Below are 20,572 nucleotides of genomic sequence, written 5' to 3'. Positions count from 1 at the left end.
GCAGCTGTTTTTCCCAAGGCATTTGCAGGAAGCTGGATTTGAATTGGAGCAGCTGGGACTTGAATCAGTCCCTGTATGCCAGAGTTGCAAGCAGGAATTTCACTTGCTACGCCATGACAAACCTCAAATAACTACAATGGTTAGGGCTGGGCTGGGACCAAAGCTGAGAGCTTGGAACTCAGCCATGTCTCCCATGTGAATGGCAGGAACCCAGTTATGTGAGCCATTACCACTGCCTTCTATAATGACATTAGAAGGAAGCTGGCACCTGTAGTTATTGTACCCCTCCTGTACCCCACTGTGGGATGGGGGGTGCCTTATCTACTACGACAAATATCTGCATCAGGTCTCTGCACTTTCTCTGACCTCTTTTATAAAGACGATTAGTTGGTTATTTCAACAAAGCACTAAGGTTGAATTAAAAACTTTATTTAGGAGTTAAGTGATTTCCAGTGACAACCATGATGACCTCCTTGGGCAAGTCACCTTTATATAAAAAATGAAAAATGAAAAGGGACTTTGACAAGTATAATGCTTTATTCAGATGGAAAGTAGGTTTATTTTTTTGTTTTAATCAGCATGTTTGGGTATGTGTGTTTAGAAAGATAACTTATTGATGTGTTTGTGAGTAGCTGGCAGGGACTAGGAGAGGAGCTTGTTATTAATTGCAAGGTTGTGAGTTTTTTGTTTCTTGGTAAAACTGAATTGATATTATAATTTCTAGGATCTGATATACTTGTTCTAATTTGTAGGGCCTAATTGTTATATATAACCAATACTGTGTTGTCATTTTTTTAAAAAAATATATTTCTTAAAGATTTTATTTTTATTGGAAAGTCAGATATAGAGAGGAGGAGAGAGAGAGAGGAAGATCTTCCGTCCAATGATTCACTCCCCAAGTGACTGCAACAGCTGGAGCTGCACTGATCCGAAGCCAGGGACCTGGAGCCTTTTTCTGGTCTCCCACGTGGGTGCAGGGTCCCAAGGCTTTGGGCCATCCTTGACTGCTTTCCCAGGCCAAAAGCAGGGAGCTGGATGGGAAGCAGAGCTGCCGGGATTAGAACCAGTGCCCATATGGGATCCCACCATGTGCAAGGCAAGGACTTTAGCCACTAGGCTATCGTGCCAGGCCCATATTTTTAATAGGTAATAGATGCCTGCATTGTGGTTGACATGGCACAATGTAAGTTAGGGATCTAGCTGCTTCTGATAACGAGCAAGCCTGGGGGCAGGGCAGGAATTCTGGTGTAGTGGTTTAAGCCTCCACTTCTGACACTGGCATCCCATAGTAGGGTGCTGGTTTGAAATCTCTACTTCTATTCTGTCTCCCTGCTGATGTGTTTTGGAAGACAGATGGACCGAGTGCACGGGATCCTTGTGGGGAGACCAGAATGGAGTTTTGGGGTTTGACCTGGACCAAACCTAGGGTTGTTGTAGCCATTTGAGGGTTGACCCAGTGGATAGAAGATTCTATCTTTCCTTTTTGTTATTCTTCAAGAACCAAAATGACAATTTCATTTGCCATTTCATGCAATAATGATAAGACTGATCCCTTCCCCACTGTTCCCTGGCTGGTAATTTTTTTTATATCAAGGACATTAGGACTTAATCCAGGCAACCTCAAGTGCAATTATGTATGAGGTAATTAGTATTTAGATTAGATGTTGAGCCAAATAAAGGCCAGGTTGTCAGTAACATGAGATTCGTATAACAGCAGTGACTCAGCAGGCAGTGCCCTCTACCAGCTGTCTTCAGAGGTAGGAACAGAGGGTGTCCGCTCCTTATGGTGGGCAGGATAAGCTGTCAGGAGACCCTTGACATTTTCTGGGCCTCTGCTTGTAGCAGATATGCCTTTTTTTTTTCATTAAAAATTTTTTCATGATGTAGCTCCTGATGATAGTGTCAGTACAGTCATGTGTTGCATACTAAAGGATGTGTTCTGAGAAATAGCTCACTGTGTAAACATCACAAGATGTTCTTTCATAAACTAGAATGGCTGTGACATCATTAGGAGACCACCATTATATGCATGGCTCCTTGTTGACGAAGGTGTCATCAGTATCTGACTGCCCTTGAAACATGGAGCTCTGAGACCCCTGGCCAGGAAAGCCACTGTTTCCACAGGAGCTAAAGGTGCCTGCATCTGTGCCTTTAGGTGAAGAATATCAAGGAACACCGGCAGCGTAGTCTGGACTCTGTGCAGGAGCTGATGGAGAGTGGGCAGGCAGTGGGAGGCATGGTTACCACAACCACAGGTCAGTAGTCTTTCTTCCCTGCTGTATGGTTGGGAGCAAATGTTTATTCCAAGGGGGCTTCCTTTTCTTTCCATCGCAAAACATCTACCTGTACCAGAGCAGGACCATTTTGTGCTATGCCAGCTTGAAAGCACTGTTTCTATAATTCCCCAGGTATCACACATAGCTGGAAGTCTCTCACAATGCCTTTACTGAGAATGTCTTTCTCTTATCTGTTTTTCCCCTCTTCCCAGATTGGAATCAGCCAGCTGAAGCACAGCAGGCCCAACAAGTTCAACGGATCATCTCACGTTGCAATTGTCGAATGTACTATATTAGTTACAGCCATGACATTGACCCTGAGCTAGCAACTCAGATTAAGCCACCGGAGGTCCATGAGAACCAGGAAAAGGAAGATCTCCTAAAGAAGCAGGAAGGTATTCAAGGCTTGAAAGATTTTTAGCGGGCCCTGCGCAATGGCTCAGTGCCTAAATCCTCATCTCTCAAGTGCTGGAATCCAATATGGGTTCAGGTTCATGTCCTGGCTGTGGCCACTGCTGGGCCAGGACAAGAGCTTCACCAAGTCTCTCACATAGGACCCTGGGCACAAGCACTTGGCCTATCCTCTGCTAATTTTCCTGGGTCATTACCAGGGAGCTAGGTCAAAAGCAGAATGACTGGGGCCGGTGCCGTGGCTAACAGGATCATCCTCCATCTTCAAAGCACTGGCATCCCCTATGGGTGTTGGTTTGTGTCCTGGCTGCTCCATTTCTTGTCCTTGGGACCCTGCGTTCACATGGGAGACATGGAAGAGGCTCCTGGATCTTGGCTTTGGATCAGTTCAGCTCTAGCCATTTGCGGAATGAACCAACAGTTGGAATATCTTTCCTTCTCTGCCTGCTCCTTTTTGTAAATATGCCTTTCAAAAAATTAGTATTTAAATTGGAGCAACTAGGCCATGAATCATTTCCCACATCAGATGCTGGCATCACAGGTGGCAAGGGATGCTGCAGTAGCAGCCCTAACAGTATAATTATTAAAAGTCCCATTATGTACTGGCAGTAACATTTTACTTTGCTCTACATTTATACACACTGTGTGAGAGAACAATTTATACTCTTGGAGGAACCTGGGATGAATAAGTATTATTTATGAGTCTGAAATTAGCAAACATTTCTATCTATGAGTTTTACTGTCTTTCTGTGGGGTGAGATAACAGAGATGGTTTTCTCTTTAAAGATTTCTTTATTTTAGGGCCTGGTGCAGTTGCCTAATGGCTAGACTGCTCGCTTTGCATGTGCCAGGATCCCATATGGGCGCTGGTTCATATCCTGGCTGCTCCATTTCCCATCCAGCTCCCTGCTTGTGGCCTGGGAAAGCAGTCGAGGACGACCCAAAGCCTTGGGACCCTGCACCTGCCTGGCAGACCCAGAAGAAGTTCCTGGCTCCTGACTTTGGATTAGCTCAGTTGTGGCTGTTGTAGCCACTTAGGGAATGAACCAGAAGAATGAAGATCTTCCTCTCTGTCTCTCCTTCTCTCTGTACATCTGACTTTTCAACAAAATAAATAAATAAATAGTTTTTTTTAAAAAAGGATTTATTTTCATTGGAAAGGCAAATCATATTTATAGAGATACGGAGAGATAGAGAAAGATATTCACTAGTTCGTTCCTCAAATGGCCACAACGGCAAGAGCTAAGCCAGTTTGGAGGCAGAAGCCAGGAGCCAGGAGCTTCCTCAAGGTCTCCCAAATGTGTGCAGGGTCCCAAGTCTTTGGGCCATCCTCTACTGCTTTCCCAGGTCACAGGCAGGGAGCTGGATGGGAAGTGGAGCACCTAACAGCAACTGGCGCTCATGGGATCCTAGTGCTTGCAAGGCTTTAGCTACTGAGCCAATGCGCAGGGCCTAGGGATGGTTTTCAATGTGAATTAACAGAATAGAAGTTTGGGGAGACTTAATCTTCTTATTTATCTGCTAATATTTACCTAGGGGCTGTGGATACCTTTACTCTGATTCATCATGAGCTAGAAATCTCTACCAACCCAGCTCAGTATGCCATGGTTCTAGACATTGTCAACAACTTGCTACTTCATGTAGAACCCAAGCGGAAGGTGAGTATGAACCCTTAATAAGTTGCTATTTAGCTGACCTTGTGCTGTATATTCACATCTTAAAAAAACTGTTTTTAAAAAAACCAAACCAAACCACCTGTGTTTAGTAGGCCTCTTGTTAGCCCAGCAATAGAAATTTCACTTATCTAGGAAAGGAAGGCCTGAGCGTCCTCAAAGCAAGTGTGATCATTCTTCCTGGTCACTTCTCCATACTGCTGAAAACAGAAACTGCTCCCCACTTTGGCCTCCATGCCCCTGATTTATTGTGATATCCACATTGCCAAATCTGCATTGATCCATCCCTCATTCTTATTGATTCCCATTTCTTGTTCCGTTCTGTGTTTCACTTTACCACAAGACTTGTTAGTTAAGAATCTTGTTCATAGGGCCCCACTCTGTAGCCTAGTGGCTGAAGTCCTAGCCTTGCACATGTTGGGATCCCATGTGGGCATCGTTTTGTGTCTTAGCTGCTCCGCTTTCCTTCCAGCTCCCTGCTTGAGGACAGCCCAGGGTTTTGGGACCCTGTACCCTTGTAGGAGACCCAGAGGAAGCTCCTGGCTCCTGGCTTTGGATCGACTCAGCTCCAACTGTTACGACCACTTGGGGAGTGGACCAGTGGACAGAAGATCTTTCTGTCTTTCCTGTCTCATTAAATCTGACTTTCTAATAAAAATAAATAAATCTTTTTAAAAAGTATCATTTTCGTTTGCATTCCTGTAGGAGCACAGTGAAAAGAAACAGCGGGTTAGATTCCAGCTTGAGATTTCTAGCAATCCTGAGGAGCAGCGCAGCAGCATATTGCACCTGCAGGAGGCTGTGCGGCAGCACGTGGCCCAGATACGGCAGCTGGAGAAGCAGATGTATTCTGTCATGAAGGTAGTCACCCCAGGTGATCTGAGGACAGGAGGTCTCTTCAGACGAGGAAGAGCTCCTCTTAATTTATCTTACCCTGGTTTCCTAGTCTTTGCAGGATGACAGCAAGAATGAGAACCTGCTTGACCTGAACCAAAAGCTTCAGTTGCAACTAGACCAGGAGAAGACCAACCTGCAGCTAGAAAGTGAAGAGCTGAATATCCTTATCAGGTACTCCAGCATTCTTCCCCTGCCCGTTTCTACTGCCCTCGCTGGAGGCGATTTCCCTGCTCACCATATTCTGACAGTCTTTGGGTGTTGTGTACATTATAAAAGGTACAGCAGGGGGGTGGGTATTTGGCATAATGGTCAGGATTACAGAGTGCCTAGTTTGAGCCCCAGCTCTGCTCTCAATTTTAACTCCTGCTGTTTGGCACCATGATAGGTAGTAGAACATGATGGCTCAGGTAGAATCCCTGCCACCCACATGAGAGACGTGGATAGAGTTCCTGGCTGCTAGCTTTGGCATGGCTCAATCCTGGTTTTTGTGAACATTAGGGGAGTGAACCAATGGGTGAGAGACCTCTATTTATCTCTCTATTCCCATGTCTTTGAAATAGGTAAATGAATCGTCATTTAACTTGGCCTAAGAAATTCAGAGTCCTTCCTTGGGATCCTCATTAGAGAACTTCCTAGGAAAGTCTGTACTATAAAGATAATTGAATGGTTGTGAAATACCATTTTTGTGACCTTCATATTGTGCACCTGAACTGCGAATATCTAGAAATTAATCAGTAAGGAACAAAATTATCGATGGAATCATCAGATTCAAAAGATAGAGGAAGAGCTATAAAGGTGTAAGCTGGGATTTGGAAAGCTAGAATTTGTGCTCCCGTGGTTGAGATATAAACCCAGTGGGGGAAAAAATTTTAGGGTCTAGCTGTGCAAGATTAGGTTCATCTCTAGAGTTTTGCATCATTCTAGTGCATTCTACTCCTAGCCTGAATGCTCCTTTTTTTTTAAAAAACTGCCTGTGGCTCTCCAATTCACTTACAGGTGTTTTAAGGATTTCCAGCTACAAAGAGCCAACAAGATGGAGTTGAGAAAGCAACAAGAAGATGTGAGTGTGGTCCGTCGCACTGAGTTTTACTTTGCTCAGGCACGGTGGCGCCTGACAGAGGAAGATGGACAGCTGGGGATTGCTGAACTGGAGCTGCAAAGGTTCCTGTATAGCAAGGTATCTTGGATATAAAGTCACACTGAGAGGCAGTTGTATTGATCTTTCTCAGGAAATAGAAAAAGATATGCAAAAGTGGGCTAATCATTGTATGAATATTAACTATGATACTTAGGAACATGAGTAGAACTCTAAGGCACTTTGGTTTGTAATATTAAATGCCAGTATAGATGCATTTAATCTAATGTGTCTCTCTTTGAGTAAGATTATCTGTTACTAGAAGTGTGGCCTAGAGGAATCTTTAAGCCCATTTTGAAATAGAAATGTTATAATTCTGACCTTGAGCTTTATGGCAATTAACTAGTAATAGGAAGGAGAGGCCATTATTCATTACTTTCCTCACAAGGGGACATTTGGAAATGAATGAAAAGATTTTTTTTGTTGTCCTAATGACTAGCAAATACTGTTGGCATTTAGTGACCTGGCCAGTAGTACCCATAAGAAACTGGTTTAGAGGTTGTAGTGATTGTATGAGATGGAAAGAGATATCAGTTATTATTAGGCATATGGAAAAACCTAAAAACAAACTGTTCTGTAGCAAGTTCCTGAGAAAGGCTTATCTCAATGACCATGGCAAAATCTGTCTTTACAGGTGAATAAGTCTGATGACACAGCAGAACATCTCCTGGAGTTAGGCTGGTTCACTATGAACAACCTCCTCCCTAATGCTGTATACAAGGCAAGTCTTAACTTCCCTATTTCCAGCTCATTCACATGATTCTTAGCAGAGGGCATTTCCGTATAAACCCACTAAGGGAAATAATGGGATGATGTGAAATGACTAAAGCTTACCAACTTAGCATGATAGGTCCTCTCATTCTGCAAAAGATTTGTGGGAGTGAGGCCATTGTGTTGGACTGTTGTTAACTTTACTGTACAGGTAGTTCTGCGGCCCCAGAGCTCCTGCCAATCTGGGCGACAGCTAGCCCTTCGCCTCTTCAGCAAAGTCCGCCCACCAGTTGGGGGTATCTCTGTGAAAGAACATTTTGAGGTTAGTAAACGGTTCCTTGTGAGTCCAAGAAAAAAAGGGTAGCAAAAACTAGCTGTGTATTATGTCATTGTAGGGGTAGGAAATGGAGGGATAGCGTTTGGATTTAATTCCTTCTTAAACATTTTGTCCTTTAGGTGAATGTGGTGCCTCTCACCATTCAACTGACCCACCAGTTCTTCCACAGAATGATGGGCTTTTTCTTTCCTGGTCGAAATGTGGAAGATGATGAAGTTGGTGATGAAGAGGACAAATCCAAATTGGTGACTACTGGTAAGAAATCGCAAAGTGGAGCATCAGAAGGATGGGGTGGCAGCCACAGAGACAGCTGAAGGGTCAGGAAAGGGCTTAGAGTTTCTATGCTCACTTTTTCTATTTTTTAAAAAAAGAGAGACAAAGATTTTTACTTACTTAAAAGGCAGAGAGAAAAATCTACCATGTTCTGGTTCATTCCCCTGCCAAGACGAGGCCAGGACAAAGTCAGGAATCCAGAACAACATCTGAATTTCCCACAAGGGCCGCAAGGGCTCATGCACTTGAGTTACCTGCTAACCTCCTGGGTGCATTAGCAGGAAGCTGGATCAGAAGCACAATCAGGACATGGATCAGGCACTCCAGTGTGAGATGCGAGCATCACAAGCTTACGAGCAGCAGTTTAGTTTGCTGCACCACGGTGCCCACCCCGTGCCCTTGCTTTTTCATAGGCATACCAGTGGTGAAGCCTCGGCAACTGATTGCAACAGATGATCCAGTACCGATGGGCCCTGGAAAGGGTGTGGCGCATGGCTTGACTCGGAGTTCTGGGGTCAGAAGATCATTTCGCAAATCACCTGAGGTATTGACATGCTCCTGATGACAGAAAAATGGGAGAGTCCTGAGAAACTGGCCTGACTGGGGATTTCTTGTGTTTCCTTTCAGTCTGCTCCAGGGGTAAAAGAAGAGGAAAGATCTTGAGCGTCCGATATTTTTTTCTGATGGTTTTAGGGGCTCATGTTCCTTTGCTGTTTTTTTCTAGCACCCCATGGATGATATTGACAAGATGAAAGAGCGAGCTGCCATGAACAATTCTTTCATCTACATAAAGATTCCACAGGTCCCACTTTGTGTCAGTTACAAGGTCTGCATCTTCTCAGCACTTTCTAGAATAGGGTGGGAATTGAACCAGATAGGATCTTCAGAGATTATTATAGACCGGGGAAATAGCCAGGCCTCATGTGAAACTGGGCTGTGGGTGTTAAATCTCTTCCCTCAGAATCTCTACTAGGTTGAGGTAAGATAAAATCAAATGTGTGTAGGTTGGTGTCGTAGGACTCACAATCTGGTATTGGCTTAGCCTCAAAACATCAATTTATGTGTCTTTTCCTATTTTCTGTCCTGTTTTTGTTTGTTTGTTTGTTTGTTCCTGCAGGGTGAGAAGAACAGCGTGGATTGGGGTAACCTAAACCTGGTGTTGCCTTGTCTGGAATACCATAACAACACATGGACATGGCTAGACTTTGCCATGGCTGTCAAAAGGGATAGCCGCAAAGCCCTGGTCGCCCAGGTATCCCGCCAGGGCTCATGGCTGTTGGTTAGCAGGGGCTAGCAAGCAGATCTGTTCAAGAGCTGTTGATTCTAAAATATACTAACAAATAGCCTTGGGAAAGAGCAGGTGAATGAAGTGATTTCTATCCATGCCTTCTTCATGATTTCACCCAGATGATCAAATTAAATATTCATTGATATATTTTATCTATGTTAACCACCACTAATTTTAAGGTAATGAAGGGCTTCCAGAACTTCAAGCTTAGATTGGGTTCTGTTTAGACTGTAAGCTTCTACAAAGCAGACTTAAGATCTGAATTGTGCCTTGCATGTAAGTTTAATAAATCTTTGTTAGCTTTATTTTGATTTATTTTGCATGTCCCACTAATATTTATCTTTCCTTCTACTCTCTTAATTTGCCAGGTAATCAAAGAGAAGCTAAGGCTGAAGCCTGCAACAGGGTCTGAGGCCCGGGGAAAGCTAGAAGCTAAATCAGACCTGAACATGCAACAGCAGGAAGAGGAGGAGAAAGCCCGGCTCCTCATTGGTTTAAGTGTGGGCAACAAGAACCCTGGCAAGAAGTCCATCTTCAGCAGGCGCAAGTGATCTGTTGACCGAGTGGCTACAGTTCAGGATCTGACTCTGGCTCAGGCTGCACAGACTGTGGGGTGGGAGGGGCTTCTCTTCATCTTTCAGGATTTGTTTGGAGGGGCTTTGCTTTATCCCTCAGGATTTGTTTGGGTCAGGAGCCCACAGAGGAAACAGTGGAGAGGGACACTGCTCTTCAGCAGCTGGCCTGTTCCCTATGGGACGTGGTGGATAATAATGTTGAGTTCCATCCCATGCCAATCAGGCCCAGGGCCACAGAGGCAACAGGAGAGCAAGACCCAGAAAATGGGCCTTGGGGGTCAACTGAAAGGGTGGGGTTATAGTCATGATCAAGTATGATAAATTTTTATATAAAGACATATATAAATATATATATATACACACACACACATATATATTTGTAAGTGTAACTGCTCTCCCTCTGTGCCAGGAAGCTGAGGGAAAGAGGCTGATCCTCTGTCTCTCACTCCACTGCCTTGAATAAAAGGTGTTACTGTTTTGGGAGGAATCAGCTTTTCCCCAGTCTGTGTGATAAGCTCATTTGGGAAGATGGTCATCAGAGCTAGGGCTGGCCATGGGTCCCTTACCCTGGGGTGTATCCTGGATGGAGAATGGCAAAAAGTGATCAAAAGAAAAAAAATATTTTAAATTTGATGCTGGCTTTTTGTGCATGTGTGTTGAGTGTATGTGTTCAACTTGTGTTCTTACCTCCCCATCAAACCAAAATATCTTACAGCTGCCACTTTAACAAGGATGGCCTCATCCTCTGTGCTGACACTGTATCACAGATTCTTCCTAGCTACAGTGTGCCATTGGCCTCATTCTGACGGGTCTTGGCACATTACAAGAGGCAGGGCTTATGTGTAATGCACGTCAGGGGGAGGAATGGCTTACATAACTGGGACAGATTTAACAGAAGGAGAGGAGGCAGAGACTAGGATGGGAGCAGTAAGCTGTCGGCAGGGGCAACACACCCGTGTGGCTGCTCGCAAGGTAGGCTGTGGGGGCTCTGGCAGCCTGTTGACGAGAGGTGAAGGAGGCATTGGCCTGAAGCCTGGGATGTGGTTAGGAGCATGTCAGCGATACCCACTGTGGGGGTGGGGTGGGGAGGCTGTAAGGTGAAGAAAGCATTGCTTGTTATATGAAAAAGCAAAGCCTTGTTGTGAGGCACAGATTATGTTCCTGGTGTTTCATGGAGAAACCAACAGTTGTTTCCCTAGATGATTTCAGTTGTATCTAGGATATCTAGTTCCTCATACAAAGCATTGAGTTTAGTTGTTTTTTTTTTTTTTAAAGATTTATTCATTTTATTACAGCCAGATATACACAGAGGAGGAGAGACAGAGAGGAAGATCTTCCGTCGGATGATTCACTCCCCAAGTGAGCCGCAACGGGCCGGTGCTGTGCCGATCCGAAGCCGGGAACCTGGAACCTCTTCCAGGTCTCCCACACGGGTGCAGTGTCCCAGTGCATTGGGCTGTCCTCAACTGCTTTCCCAGGCCACAAGCAGGGAGCTGGATGGGAAGTGGAGCTGCCAGGATTAGAACCGGCGCCCATATGGGATCCTGGGGCTTTCAAGGCGAGGACTTTAGCCACTAGGCCACACCGCCGGGCCCCAAAGCATTGAGTTTTACAACTGAGGCTTGAGAGAACAAGAAAGAGTACCTGCCAAGTTGGGCAGAAACTGCAGTGCTTCAGGGACAGAAAGTTTATAGAGTGGCTTCTTTGGTTCTTGTCAGGGTGGCAACATCCAGGGCCCCTGGAGCCGAGGCTGGAAGAGCCTCTGGTCAGAAATGGGTCCCATCAGATCAGGTCTGGAAGAGCTGTGGGAACTACGGGAGCATCAGTGCCTGCAACCAAAGTCCCTAGGGCCAGCCCCACTGCTAGAGAAGCCTCTGTCTGAATGGCCTGTGCCTCAGTTCATCAACCTCTTTTTACCGGAATTTCCTTTGAGGCCCATTAGGGGGCAGCAGCATCTGAAGGTAGGTCAACGGAGTCCTGAGGGGTCTGGGAGAAATCTAGAAACCACCAGTCTCAACTGCCATTCTTTTTCTACAGATTTTAGGCCTTGTAGCCAAAGGCTCCTTTGGAACTGTCCTGAAGGTGCTAGATTGTGCCCAGAAGTGTGTATTTGCACTGAAGGTATTCTCCATATTATGCTCGACTCCCTGTTTCCACTCTTATTCCAGATAAATTTAAAGGCATAAATAATTCAATACACTGTTCTCTGTAAGTCATTACTCATCTTTTACAGGTGGTGCCCAAGGTAAAAGTCCTGCAGAGGAACACCTTGAGGCAGTGTAAAGAGGAGATCAGTATCCAGGTATGCAGAGTTCTGGAAAGCATGGTGGATAGAACTAAATTGTAGGTGGGGAAAACACCTTTTCTTGCTCAGATTAGCTTCTTTCCCTGGATTTGCCCCTCCATTTGTTTCAGCCCTAGTTTAACATCAAACTAGATCCTGGGAAAAGTAGCCATAGGCTACCAACACAGTTAACATTAGCTCTTGGCAGAAAAATCTCTAGTATGTGTCTTATGGTAGTTGTAGGACTACCATGCTGTCAGTCTCAGTTATTGAGTTTCTGTAAATTGACAAGTGAGACAGCAGCTCACATTCTGTAGAACCAATTTTTGGGCCATCTTTATTCTCAGTGACCTTCTTGTTCCTTAATTTCCTGTTTTCTTTGTCCCTAGCGACACATCAGTCATCCTTTCATACACAGCTTGGGGGACAGCTGGCAAGGAAAGCGGCACCTCTTCATTAGTGAGTGTCTAGCTTGTTGTTCCCAAAAGTCCTTGTGCCATTGTCTCCACCTGAGGCTACCTCTCTGGGCTTGTTCTGTCCCTGTTGTATTCCCTTTCTCATAGCACTTCTCTGTCCTAAAGAGAGAGGGAACAGCAGGTGGCATTAGATAGTGAAGGAGCCCAGGAAAGAAGCCTCCAAAACAATACCTACATTTCTGGTGCTTTGCAGTGTGTAGCTACTACAGCACAGATCTGTACTCCCTGTGGTCAGCTGTTGGGTGCTTTCCTGAGCCTTCCATCCGTCTGTTTGCTGCTGAGCTGGTCCTAGTGCTGTGTAAGTGAAATGGGTAAAGGAAATGGGGAGGGAGAGGCAAGTTGCAGGGGATGAGATAAACAAAATTGATATTAACTTTGAAAATCAGCAGATCAGGATAGGGATGGAGTAGGGCCTGCCACGAAAATCAGCAAGGACAGGATAGCTCAGATCACTGCATGCTTACTGTCATCCACAGGCTATCTCCATGACTTGGGCATCATCCACCGAGATGTGAAGGTAGATTTAAGTGTTATTTCCCTTTGAGGAGAACCCTCAGAAGTTGGGTCCATGAAAGCATGTTGAGATCTGAGAACATCTAACCTTGGGGTCCCCATGGGTGCCAGACATTTGAGCACAGACTCTTTAAGTACAGCTCAGTGGTTCTCAATGCTCACTTTGCAAGCACTGGGTGCTGGTTTGTGTCCCACTTGCTCCACTTCCCATCCAGGTCCCTGCTATGGCCTGGAAAAGCAATGGGGGCTAGCCCAAAGCTTTGTGACCTTGCAGCCACGTAGGAGACCCAGAAGAAGCTCTTGGCTCCTGACTTTGGATCATCTCAGCTTTGGATGTTGTAGCCACGTGGGGAGTGATCCAGCAGATGGAAGATCTCTCTGTTTCTGTGTAAATCTGACGTACCTTTCCAATAAAAATAAATAAATCTTAAAAAAGATTTGAATGCTGAGTAGGGCATCTTCTTCAGGTGGGGTTATACTTGATGAAAAGGTTGAAAATAAGATGAATAACTTCTCAGCCGTGTCTTTTCAGATGGAGAATATCCTTCTGGATGAACGAGGTAAGTCTTTGTTTCACAACCCCACTGTAAGAGGTACCTTGGTTTGGCAATAAATCATGGCCAGTGAGAGGTAGAATGGAGTGGTGCTTTTGCCTTTTTTCATAGGCCATCTGAAACTAACAGACTTTGGTCTGTCCCGCCATCTACCCCGTGGAGCCCGAGCTTATACCATCTGTGGTACTCTTCAGTACATGGGTGAGAGACTAAAGCTGGTGGGTAAGCAATGGGTAAGATAGCCAGCGGACATCAGTGACAAGTATCTTTCAAATCTGTAGCACCAGAGGTCCTGAGTGGAGGGCCTTACAACCATGCTGCTGATTGGTGGTCTCTGGGTGTCTTGCTTTTCTCCCTGGCAACTGGAAAGGTGAGAACAGTGTTGTGCAAAGAAAGCAGCTTTGCCCTGTGAGTGGGAATAAAGACCATAAGCAATCTTGCTTTATTCTTATTCCTGCCTCTTAACTCAGTTCCCAGTGGCTGCAGAGAGAGATCATGTGGCCATGTTGGCAAATGTGACCCACTGTGACTCTGAGATCCCAGTGTCTCTTAACCAGGAGCTCTCACTTCTACTTCATGAGGTAAGAGTAAGGACTGCCTTTTCTTGAGTACCAGACCATTCACTCTCTCCTTCCCTTCCCTTTGAAGTGATACTCCCAGTTCCAACGATTGATTTTTTTAGACAAACTCCAATTAACCATGTAAACACCTGACCTCTAGCTAGTTCTTCAGAATTGATTCCAAAGTTTCTGATCCCCTAAATCTCCTTCCCATCCAGAACAGCCACCTGAAAATGCACAAATACAGTAGCTTTATTCCTACCTTTGCCCCAAATTATCCTTTATTTCTCCCTCTTTTTCAAATCTCTCACTCTGCAGGGTTCTTTCTAACTCCCCCAGACCCCTGCTCCATGAATGTCTTTCCACCTTCTCTGTTTCGCTACTACCTCAGTCCCTCATCCTTCATGCTCTACTTTCCTTCAGCTCTTATGCCAGAATCCCCTCCACCGGCTACGTTATCTACATCAGTTCCAGACCCACCCTTTCTTTCGGGGTGTGGCATTTGACCCAGAGCTCCTACAGAAGCAACCAGCAGACTTTGTCATGGAAACACAAGCTACACAACCTAATCCATTGGAGTTCATGCCCTTCAAGGACTTTGACTGCGATCTGGAATCCTTCCTGGCAAACCTCATCCTTGCTTGACCCTTCACTCATGCTTGGACTGCTGCTAGATTGGGGCCAGCTGAGAACCTGAGGATCTTCTTCATTGTACAACCACTTTGAAAATCGAGTTTTTTATTTTGTAACCCCTTACCATTTTATTCAAAGTGTTGGAGCCAGATCTAAGTCATTCGGCTGTTAGTAGCCACAACTGGTCCTAGCCTTTCCCCAACACACAGCACATCTCTCAGTTCGCTTGTCAGATGAGGGTGGAAACCTCTTCCTTGGCTTTACTTCTTGCTCTTATCCTCAAGCAGCTGAAATTGGCTTCTATTTTTCCTTCTCCTTATGTCTCTGCCATGTTTCCTTTCTTGGGCAGTAGTAACAATGGGTCCCAAGATGCTATTTATGCGTTAATTGGCTGACTGGAAACAATAAGAATATTTTCCAAAGATCTCAAAAGCTCACATTTTTAACCTCTAAATTTGCACTAAAAATTGTGATCTTGGAGCCCTAGACCAGTCTTTAATCAGTATAATTTTTAAGAATTAGAAAGTGAATCCAGTAGCCTAGTGTGAGGAAGAAAACAAACATAAAAGAAAAATATAGCTGGTTTAAATATGTTCTCTAGGGCTTGGCAGCATGGCCTAGTGGCTAAGGTCCTCGCCTTGATCCCATATGGCTGCTGGTTCTAATCCCGGCAGCTCCACTTCCTCTCTATCTCTCCTCCTCTCAGTATATCTGACTTCGTAATAAAAATAAAATAAATCTTTAAAAAAAAATAAAATAAAATAAAATAAATATGTTCTCTAGGGGTAATTAGAACAGCTAAATCTTTGCTAAACCTCCTTGAAAGACACAGGATTCAGTTTCTAATGGACAAGTAATTCAGAGTACATGAACCCCGAGATTGAAAGTTACAGATATAGCTCAAGAAGCATTTCTCTTGTAAGAAAAATCCTTTGGACCTTGAATTTGTATACATTTCTAGGTTACATGACTTTCATGTTTTCTTTCTTTTTACTTATTATTTCTTTTTAATGTCTTTAACTTCTCAAAAGCTTCATTTGTGTTCTGAAGTTTAGGGGGATAATTTTTATGGTAGGTTTTTTTTACCCTATAGCTAGCTAACATTTTGCTAACCTCTTCAGAGTTGCTTTACCTAGTTTGTATTTTGGCAATCTATCAAAATCTATGAGACTTAATTGCTGTGGCTACTCTAAAAGGCTGTGTTCATAATATTGAAGGATACATGGGAGTTTTCTTTGGGCCTAGTTGTGCTTTTCCTTAATTGCTGTTTGATTTTTTACTTTAAGGAATTTAAATATTCAACTGATTGAGGTTTACTCTTTTTTTTTTTTTTTAAAGATTTATTTTATTTTTATTACAAAGTCAGATATACTGAGAGGAGGAGAGATAGAGAGGAAGTGGAGCTGCCGGGATCAGAACCAGCAGCCATATGGGATCAAGGCAAGGACCTTAGCCACTAGGCCACGCTGCCGAGCCCGAGGTTTACTCTTTATTAATGCTAGACCACTTAGTACCTGACCCATGGTCTATCTCTAGCAAGTATTTAATTTGTATGCTAGTCATGTTTTTGGTTCTAGCTCCCTGTCTTTATTTTCCTTCTTCTCATTTTTAAATTTTAATCTTTTTTAGATTACTATGTTATCAATATCTTTGTACATCTTTTTGTAATAAGATTGGGATCTAAATAAATAGAATGTATTCTTAATTATTTCATCTCATGGGTTTCTCTTTACATACTTTGTTATTATTATTTTTGGTAAGTTGTAACCAGAATTGCACACTGGATAAAAAGCCTGAATACTAAACATAGGAATTGATGATTTCCAAAATAATAGAAAACATTAGATTAGAATTTAGAATTGGTGCCTGGATCCAACAGTTATTTCAATGTCTTTAAATAAGGCATTTCAAGTTTTCTGGATTATTGTTTTCTTGTGGTATAAAATCAGGGGTATACAACCACAGGTGGATAATTGTGAAAATGGGGTTCAGGTTTCTGTGATGTTTTTTCAAAGGGCACATGCAGAGAGGCTTTTACTATCCTGTGTGCATGGCTCAATGTTAATGTCATGAGGGGTTTTTTTTCATAGGACCAAGTTTCGTAAAGTAAATTTTGAAAAAGATTTTCTCCATTCAGAATCACTTACCTATGTATATAATACCTGTCACTTATTACCCTGAAATACACAAAGCATTTGCTAATATACACTCTGAAATGATATTTTATCCCTATGCTTTGATTTTTCACTACATTAAAGAAACCAAATACACATGTAAACATGGATATTTTACTGTATATAAGTAAAAACTAGAGATTAGTCAATACTAATCCTTTTATTCTTCTAGAAAAGTCTTTGTAGCTCATTGTTTTAACCTCTAATGTAAGTTATTTTTATATTGTAAATGTAATATGTAATCTCAATTCCTTGGTTGCTTCAAATAATGTCTTCAATGTAGAAATACTGTCAAAGCTTTTTTAAAAAAATAAATCAGTCACATTCACGGAATTATTAACCCTTTTGATGGGCTGAATTGTGTCAATTGTGTTCTTCCTGCACACACAGTTTTTTTTAAAACAATTTATTTACTTACTTGGAAGTCAGAATTAGGGGGAAACATGGATCTTCTATCTGCTGGCTAACTCCTCAGAGGGCCTTCATGGCCAGGGCTGAGCCAGGCCAAAGCCAGGAGTCAAGTACTTCAAGTGCTCCCACAAATTTCTTAAGATTGAAGTCCTAACTCCCTGTATCTTAGAATGTATTTGGAGAGGGGCGTTTAAAAATAAAAATAAAAAGGGTATGGCATGATAGCGTAGTGGTTAAAATCCTCGCCTTGCACGCTCCGGGATCCCATATGATCGCTGGTTCTAACCCCAGCGGCCCTGCTCCCATCCAGCTCACTGCCTGTAGCCTGGAAAAGCAGTCAAGGATGGCCCAAAGCCTTGGGACCCTGCACCTGCGTGGGAGACCTGGAAGAGCTCATGGCTCCTGGCTTCGGATTGGCTCAGCTCCAGCTGTTTCGGTCACTTGGGAAGTGAATCATCGGATGGAAGATCTTCCTCTCTGTCTCTCCTCTCTGTATATCTGCCTTTCCAATAAAAGCTTAAATAAATCTTAAAAAAAAAAAAAAATGAAAATCAAAGGGCCTGGTGCAGTAGCCTAGAGGCTAAAGTCCTTGCATTGCATGCGCTGGGATCCCATATGGGTGCTGATTCATGTCCTGGCGGCCCCGTTTCCCATCCAGCTCCCTGCTTGTGGCCTGGGAAAGCAGTGGAGGATGGCCCAAAGCCTTGGGACCCTGCACCTGCATGGGAGACCCAGAAAAGGCTCAGCTCTGGCTGTTGCGGCCACTTGGGGAGTTAATTAATGGATGGAAACTCTTCCTCTCTTGTCTCTCCTCCTTTCTGTATATCTGACTTTCCAATTAAACAAGTTAAATATATATACAATAAAAAAGGTTATTCTCAAGTATTTTTTTAAAAATGTAATCATAGGGCCCGGCGGCGTGGCCGAGCAGCTGAAGTCCTCGCCTTGAATGCGCCAGGATCCCATATGGGCGCGGGTTCTAATGCCGGCAGCTTCACTTCCCATCCAGCTCCCTGCTTGTGGCCTGGGAAAACAGTGGAGGATGGCCCAAAGCTTTGGAAGCCTGCACCCGTGTGGGAGACCTGGAAGAGGTTCCAGGTTCCCGGCTTCGGACCGGCACAGCACCGGCTGTTGCGGCTCACTTGGGGAGTAAATCATCGGACGGAAGATCTTCCTCTCTGTCTCTCCTTCTCTCTGTATATCTGCCTTCCCAAGAAAAATAAATAAATCTTTAAAAAAAAAAAAAAGGAACCAATCTTGCTATCAACTGGAGCAGCTGGGAGTTGAACTGGCACCCATATAGACTGCCTATGTGCCTATGTCTTGGGAAGACCAGCATACTGTACCACCGGACTGGCTCCATTACTCCACTTGCAATTCAGCTTTTTTTTTTTTTTTTTTAAGATTTATTTATTTTTATTGGAAAGGCTCTATCAGCTGATTTGGAAGGGTTTTTACAAATGACTGGACAAAAATGCATAAATTTAAGAAACCTCATTTTTTTTTTTTTAGGGATTTCATAATTTTTTTCTTCTTCCCAGAGAAAGAACATGAGAGAAAATAACCTGGGAGAGATAGAGTACACAAGTGAAAAATGAAAGGGGGAGGGAGGGAGGGAACTGCTTAATCTTGGTCAGCATCCTATATGGGTGCCAGTTCAAGTCCTAGCTGCTGCTCTTCTGATCCAGCTTCCCAGGTATGGCCTGGGAAAATAGCAGAGGATGGCTCAAGTCTGAGAAATGCAGAGGAGATTCCTGGCCCACAGCTTCTGGCCAGCCTAGCTTTGGCTGTTATGAACATTTGGCATTTGTGAAGTGAACAAGCAGATGGAAGTTCTATTCCTCTCTCTAACTCTTTCAAGTAATAATAATAATTGTTAAGGACCAGCAGCATTTAATAAATACATATTTTTTTTAAGATTTACTTTATTTTTTTATTGGAAAGTCAGATATATAGAGAGGAGGAGACAGAGAGGAAGACTTTCCGCTGATTGACTCCCCAAGTGGCCGCAACAGCCGAAGCCAAGCTGATCTGGAGCTAGCAGCCAGGAACTCTTCTGGGTCCCCCACACTGGTGCAGGGTCTCAAGGCTTTAGGCCATCCTCCGCTGCTTTCCAGGCCACAAGCAGGGAGCTGGATGGGAAGTGGAATAGTTAAGTCATGAACTGGCACCCATATGGGACCATGGCAGAGGAATATCTTGCTACGCCACCGTGCTGACTGAATTTTTCTCTTTTTTTGAAAAGATTTTATTTTTATTGGGAAGGCAGATTTACTGCGAAAAGAGACAGAGAAAGGTCTTCCATCTGCTGGTTCACTCCCCAAATGGCAACAATAGCAAGTTGAGTGAATCTGGAGCCAGGAGCTTCTTTGGGGTCTCCCATGTGGGTGCAGGGTCATAAGGCTTTGGCCCATCCTCTACTGCTTTCCCAAGCAGGGAGCTGGATCGAAATGGAGCAGCTGGGGCAGGCACCTGCCCAAGAACAATTTTAAAGGAACATTTTGCCTTTTTTCCCCCTTTCATATAAAGCTTCAAAACCCAACAGAAATTTTACACCTAGAGAATCCCTAGTTTGCATTAGCAAGTTCTGGGGTGCTTAACACCACATGTGGCTAGTGGCTAAGGTCCTCAACTGCTCAGTTCTAGAAGGGCCTATCTCACGAGGGTCTTGCAGTTCCTAACGGATTCTATATGGCTTCTCCCTTTGGGACTGCTTCTGCGCAGGGTCCTGACCTTCCAAAGTGTAAATCCGGTGTCGAGGCGTCCAAGGGACAAACAGTTCCCACTGATGGTCTCGGGGCCCCTGCTTTTCCATAGTTTACAGTGGAGATTTCCAACTTGGAGAGGTCGCAAGAGACAGCGGAAATTAATGGGGCTAGTGAGTGGGCATCCACAGAAAGCGGCAGGCACCATACAGGCACACGTTTAGCTCCCTTTAACGGTGGACTTGTTGCAAGCCCTACGGTTAGCTCTAGTAAAAGGCCATTAAGTTGGCAATGCGGCCTACACTGAGAACTGGGGGACCGACCAAACCTCACGAAATATCAACCACTCACCTTTCCCGTCTGAGTCTCCCTAACCCGCTTTTTCCTGTGGAGATTAAAGGCGAGAGGCTCCGAAGGAAGACCTGACAGACTTTCTAAGGCCAGGCTTTAGACACAACTTTTCTGACAGGGTGTGAGGGCGGCTCACGGGCAGCGGGAAGAACGGACTCCTGGACTTTCCAGCTCCCTGTCAGGTCCCCTCTGGGGAGAACCGGCCTCAGAGATACCGGGCCTGCCGTGCGAAGCCGCCATCCAAGGCAGCGTCGCTGAGGAGAGCGCGCCCGTCGTGGGCGGGGCCAGCGTGAGGGGCGTGGCTGAATAGATCCCGCCCAGTCACGCTCCTGCGG

At 44.4% G+C, this 20,572-nt stretch overlaps 2 protein-coding genes and 1 long non-coding RNA gene across 6 annotated transcripts in view; 2 read left to right on the top strand and 1 right to left on the bottom strand.

Moving 5' to 3' along the window:
* The window catches only part of BLTP2 (bridge-like lipid transfer protein family member 2), a 31,202-nt gene extending 20,996 nt beyond the window's left edge, over positions 1-10,206 (top strand). For 2 of the 4 annotated variants that reach the window (XM_058675575.1, XM_058675573.1), the window contains exons 27-39: positions 2,156-2,255; positions 2,489-2,671; positions 4,224-4,345; positions 5,066-5,221; positions 5,307-5,428; positions 6,254-6,434; positions 7,027-7,113; positions 7,315-7,425; positions 7,560-7,695; positions 8,127-8,257; positions 8,438-8,539; positions 8,831-8,965; positions 9,370-10,206. In XM_058675575.1, the coding sequence (XP_058531558.1) occupies positions 2,156-2,255; positions 2,489-2,671; positions 4,224-4,345; positions 5,066-5,221; positions 5,307-5,428; positions 6,254-6,434; positions 7,027-7,113; positions 7,315-7,425; positions 7,560-7,695; positions 8,127-8,257; positions 8,438-8,539; positions 8,831-8,965; positions 9,370-9,552 (1,749 nt within the window). In that variant the 3' untranslated portion in view covers positions 9,553-10,206. Of the gene's footprint in view, positions 1-2,155; positions 2,256-2,488; positions 2,672-4,223; positions 4,346-5,065; positions 5,222-5,306; positions 5,429-6,253; positions 6,435-7,026; positions 7,118-7,314; positions 7,426-7,559; positions 7,696-8,126; positions 8,353-8,437; positions 8,540-8,830; positions 8,966-9,369 lie in introns of those variants that run through there. The other 2 variants (XM_058675574.1, XR_009246901.1) reach the window with 2 other exon arrangements.
* On the bottom strand, positions 7,281-20,499 carry LOC131482329 (uncharacterized). Its single transcript, XR_009246902.1, has 3 exons — positions 20,238-20,499; positions 7,968-8,271; positions 7,281-7,405 (listed from the first exon to the last, which is right to left on the bottom strand). It is a non-coding gene; the product is annotated as an uncharacterized LOC131482329 (long non-coding RNA).
* On the top strand, positions 10,311-15,193 carry RSKR (ribosomal protein S6 kinase related). Its single transcript, XM_004594014.2, has 12 exons — positions 10,311-10,548; positions 11,295-11,537; positions 11,614-11,697; positions 11,810-11,878; positions 12,250-12,319; positions 12,530-12,634; positions 12,813-12,853; positions 13,382-13,409; positions 13,515-13,604; positions 13,685-13,773; positions 13,874-13,984; positions 14,387-15,193. Exons 1-12 carry the CDS (start codon positions 10,441-10,443, stop codon positions 14,606-14,608), a joined length of 1,260 nt encoding a protein of 419 aa, XP_004594071.2. The 5' UTR covers positions 10,311-10,440; the 3' UTR covers positions 14,609-15,193.
* Positions 20,500-20,572: the final 73 nt, after the last annotated feature.

This window comes from Ochotona princeps, chromosome 17 (assembly GCF_030435755.1).
Source record: "Ochotona princeps isolate mOchPri1 chromosome 17, mOchPri1.hap1, whole genome shotgun sequence".
NCBI lineage: Eukaryota > Metazoa > Chordata > Mammalia > Lagomorpha > Ochotonidae > Ochotona > Ochotona princeps.
This window is presented reverse-complemented; position numbering and strand designations above follow the sequence as displayed.

Coding starts and splice junctions, on each gene's coding strand:
- RSKR (XM_004594014.2), top strand. CDS start 10,441: ATGGCTTACATAACTGGGACAGATTTAACAGAAGGAGAGGAGGCAGAG. Junction 13,410..13,514: donor TATCCTTCTGGATGAACGAG/GTAAGTCTTTGT, acceptor CTTTTTTCATAG/GCCATCTGAAACTAACAGAC. Junction 13,605..13,684: donor TGGTACTCTTCAGTACATGG/GTGAGAGACTAA, acceptor TCAAATCTGTAG/CACCAGAGGTCCTGAGTGGA.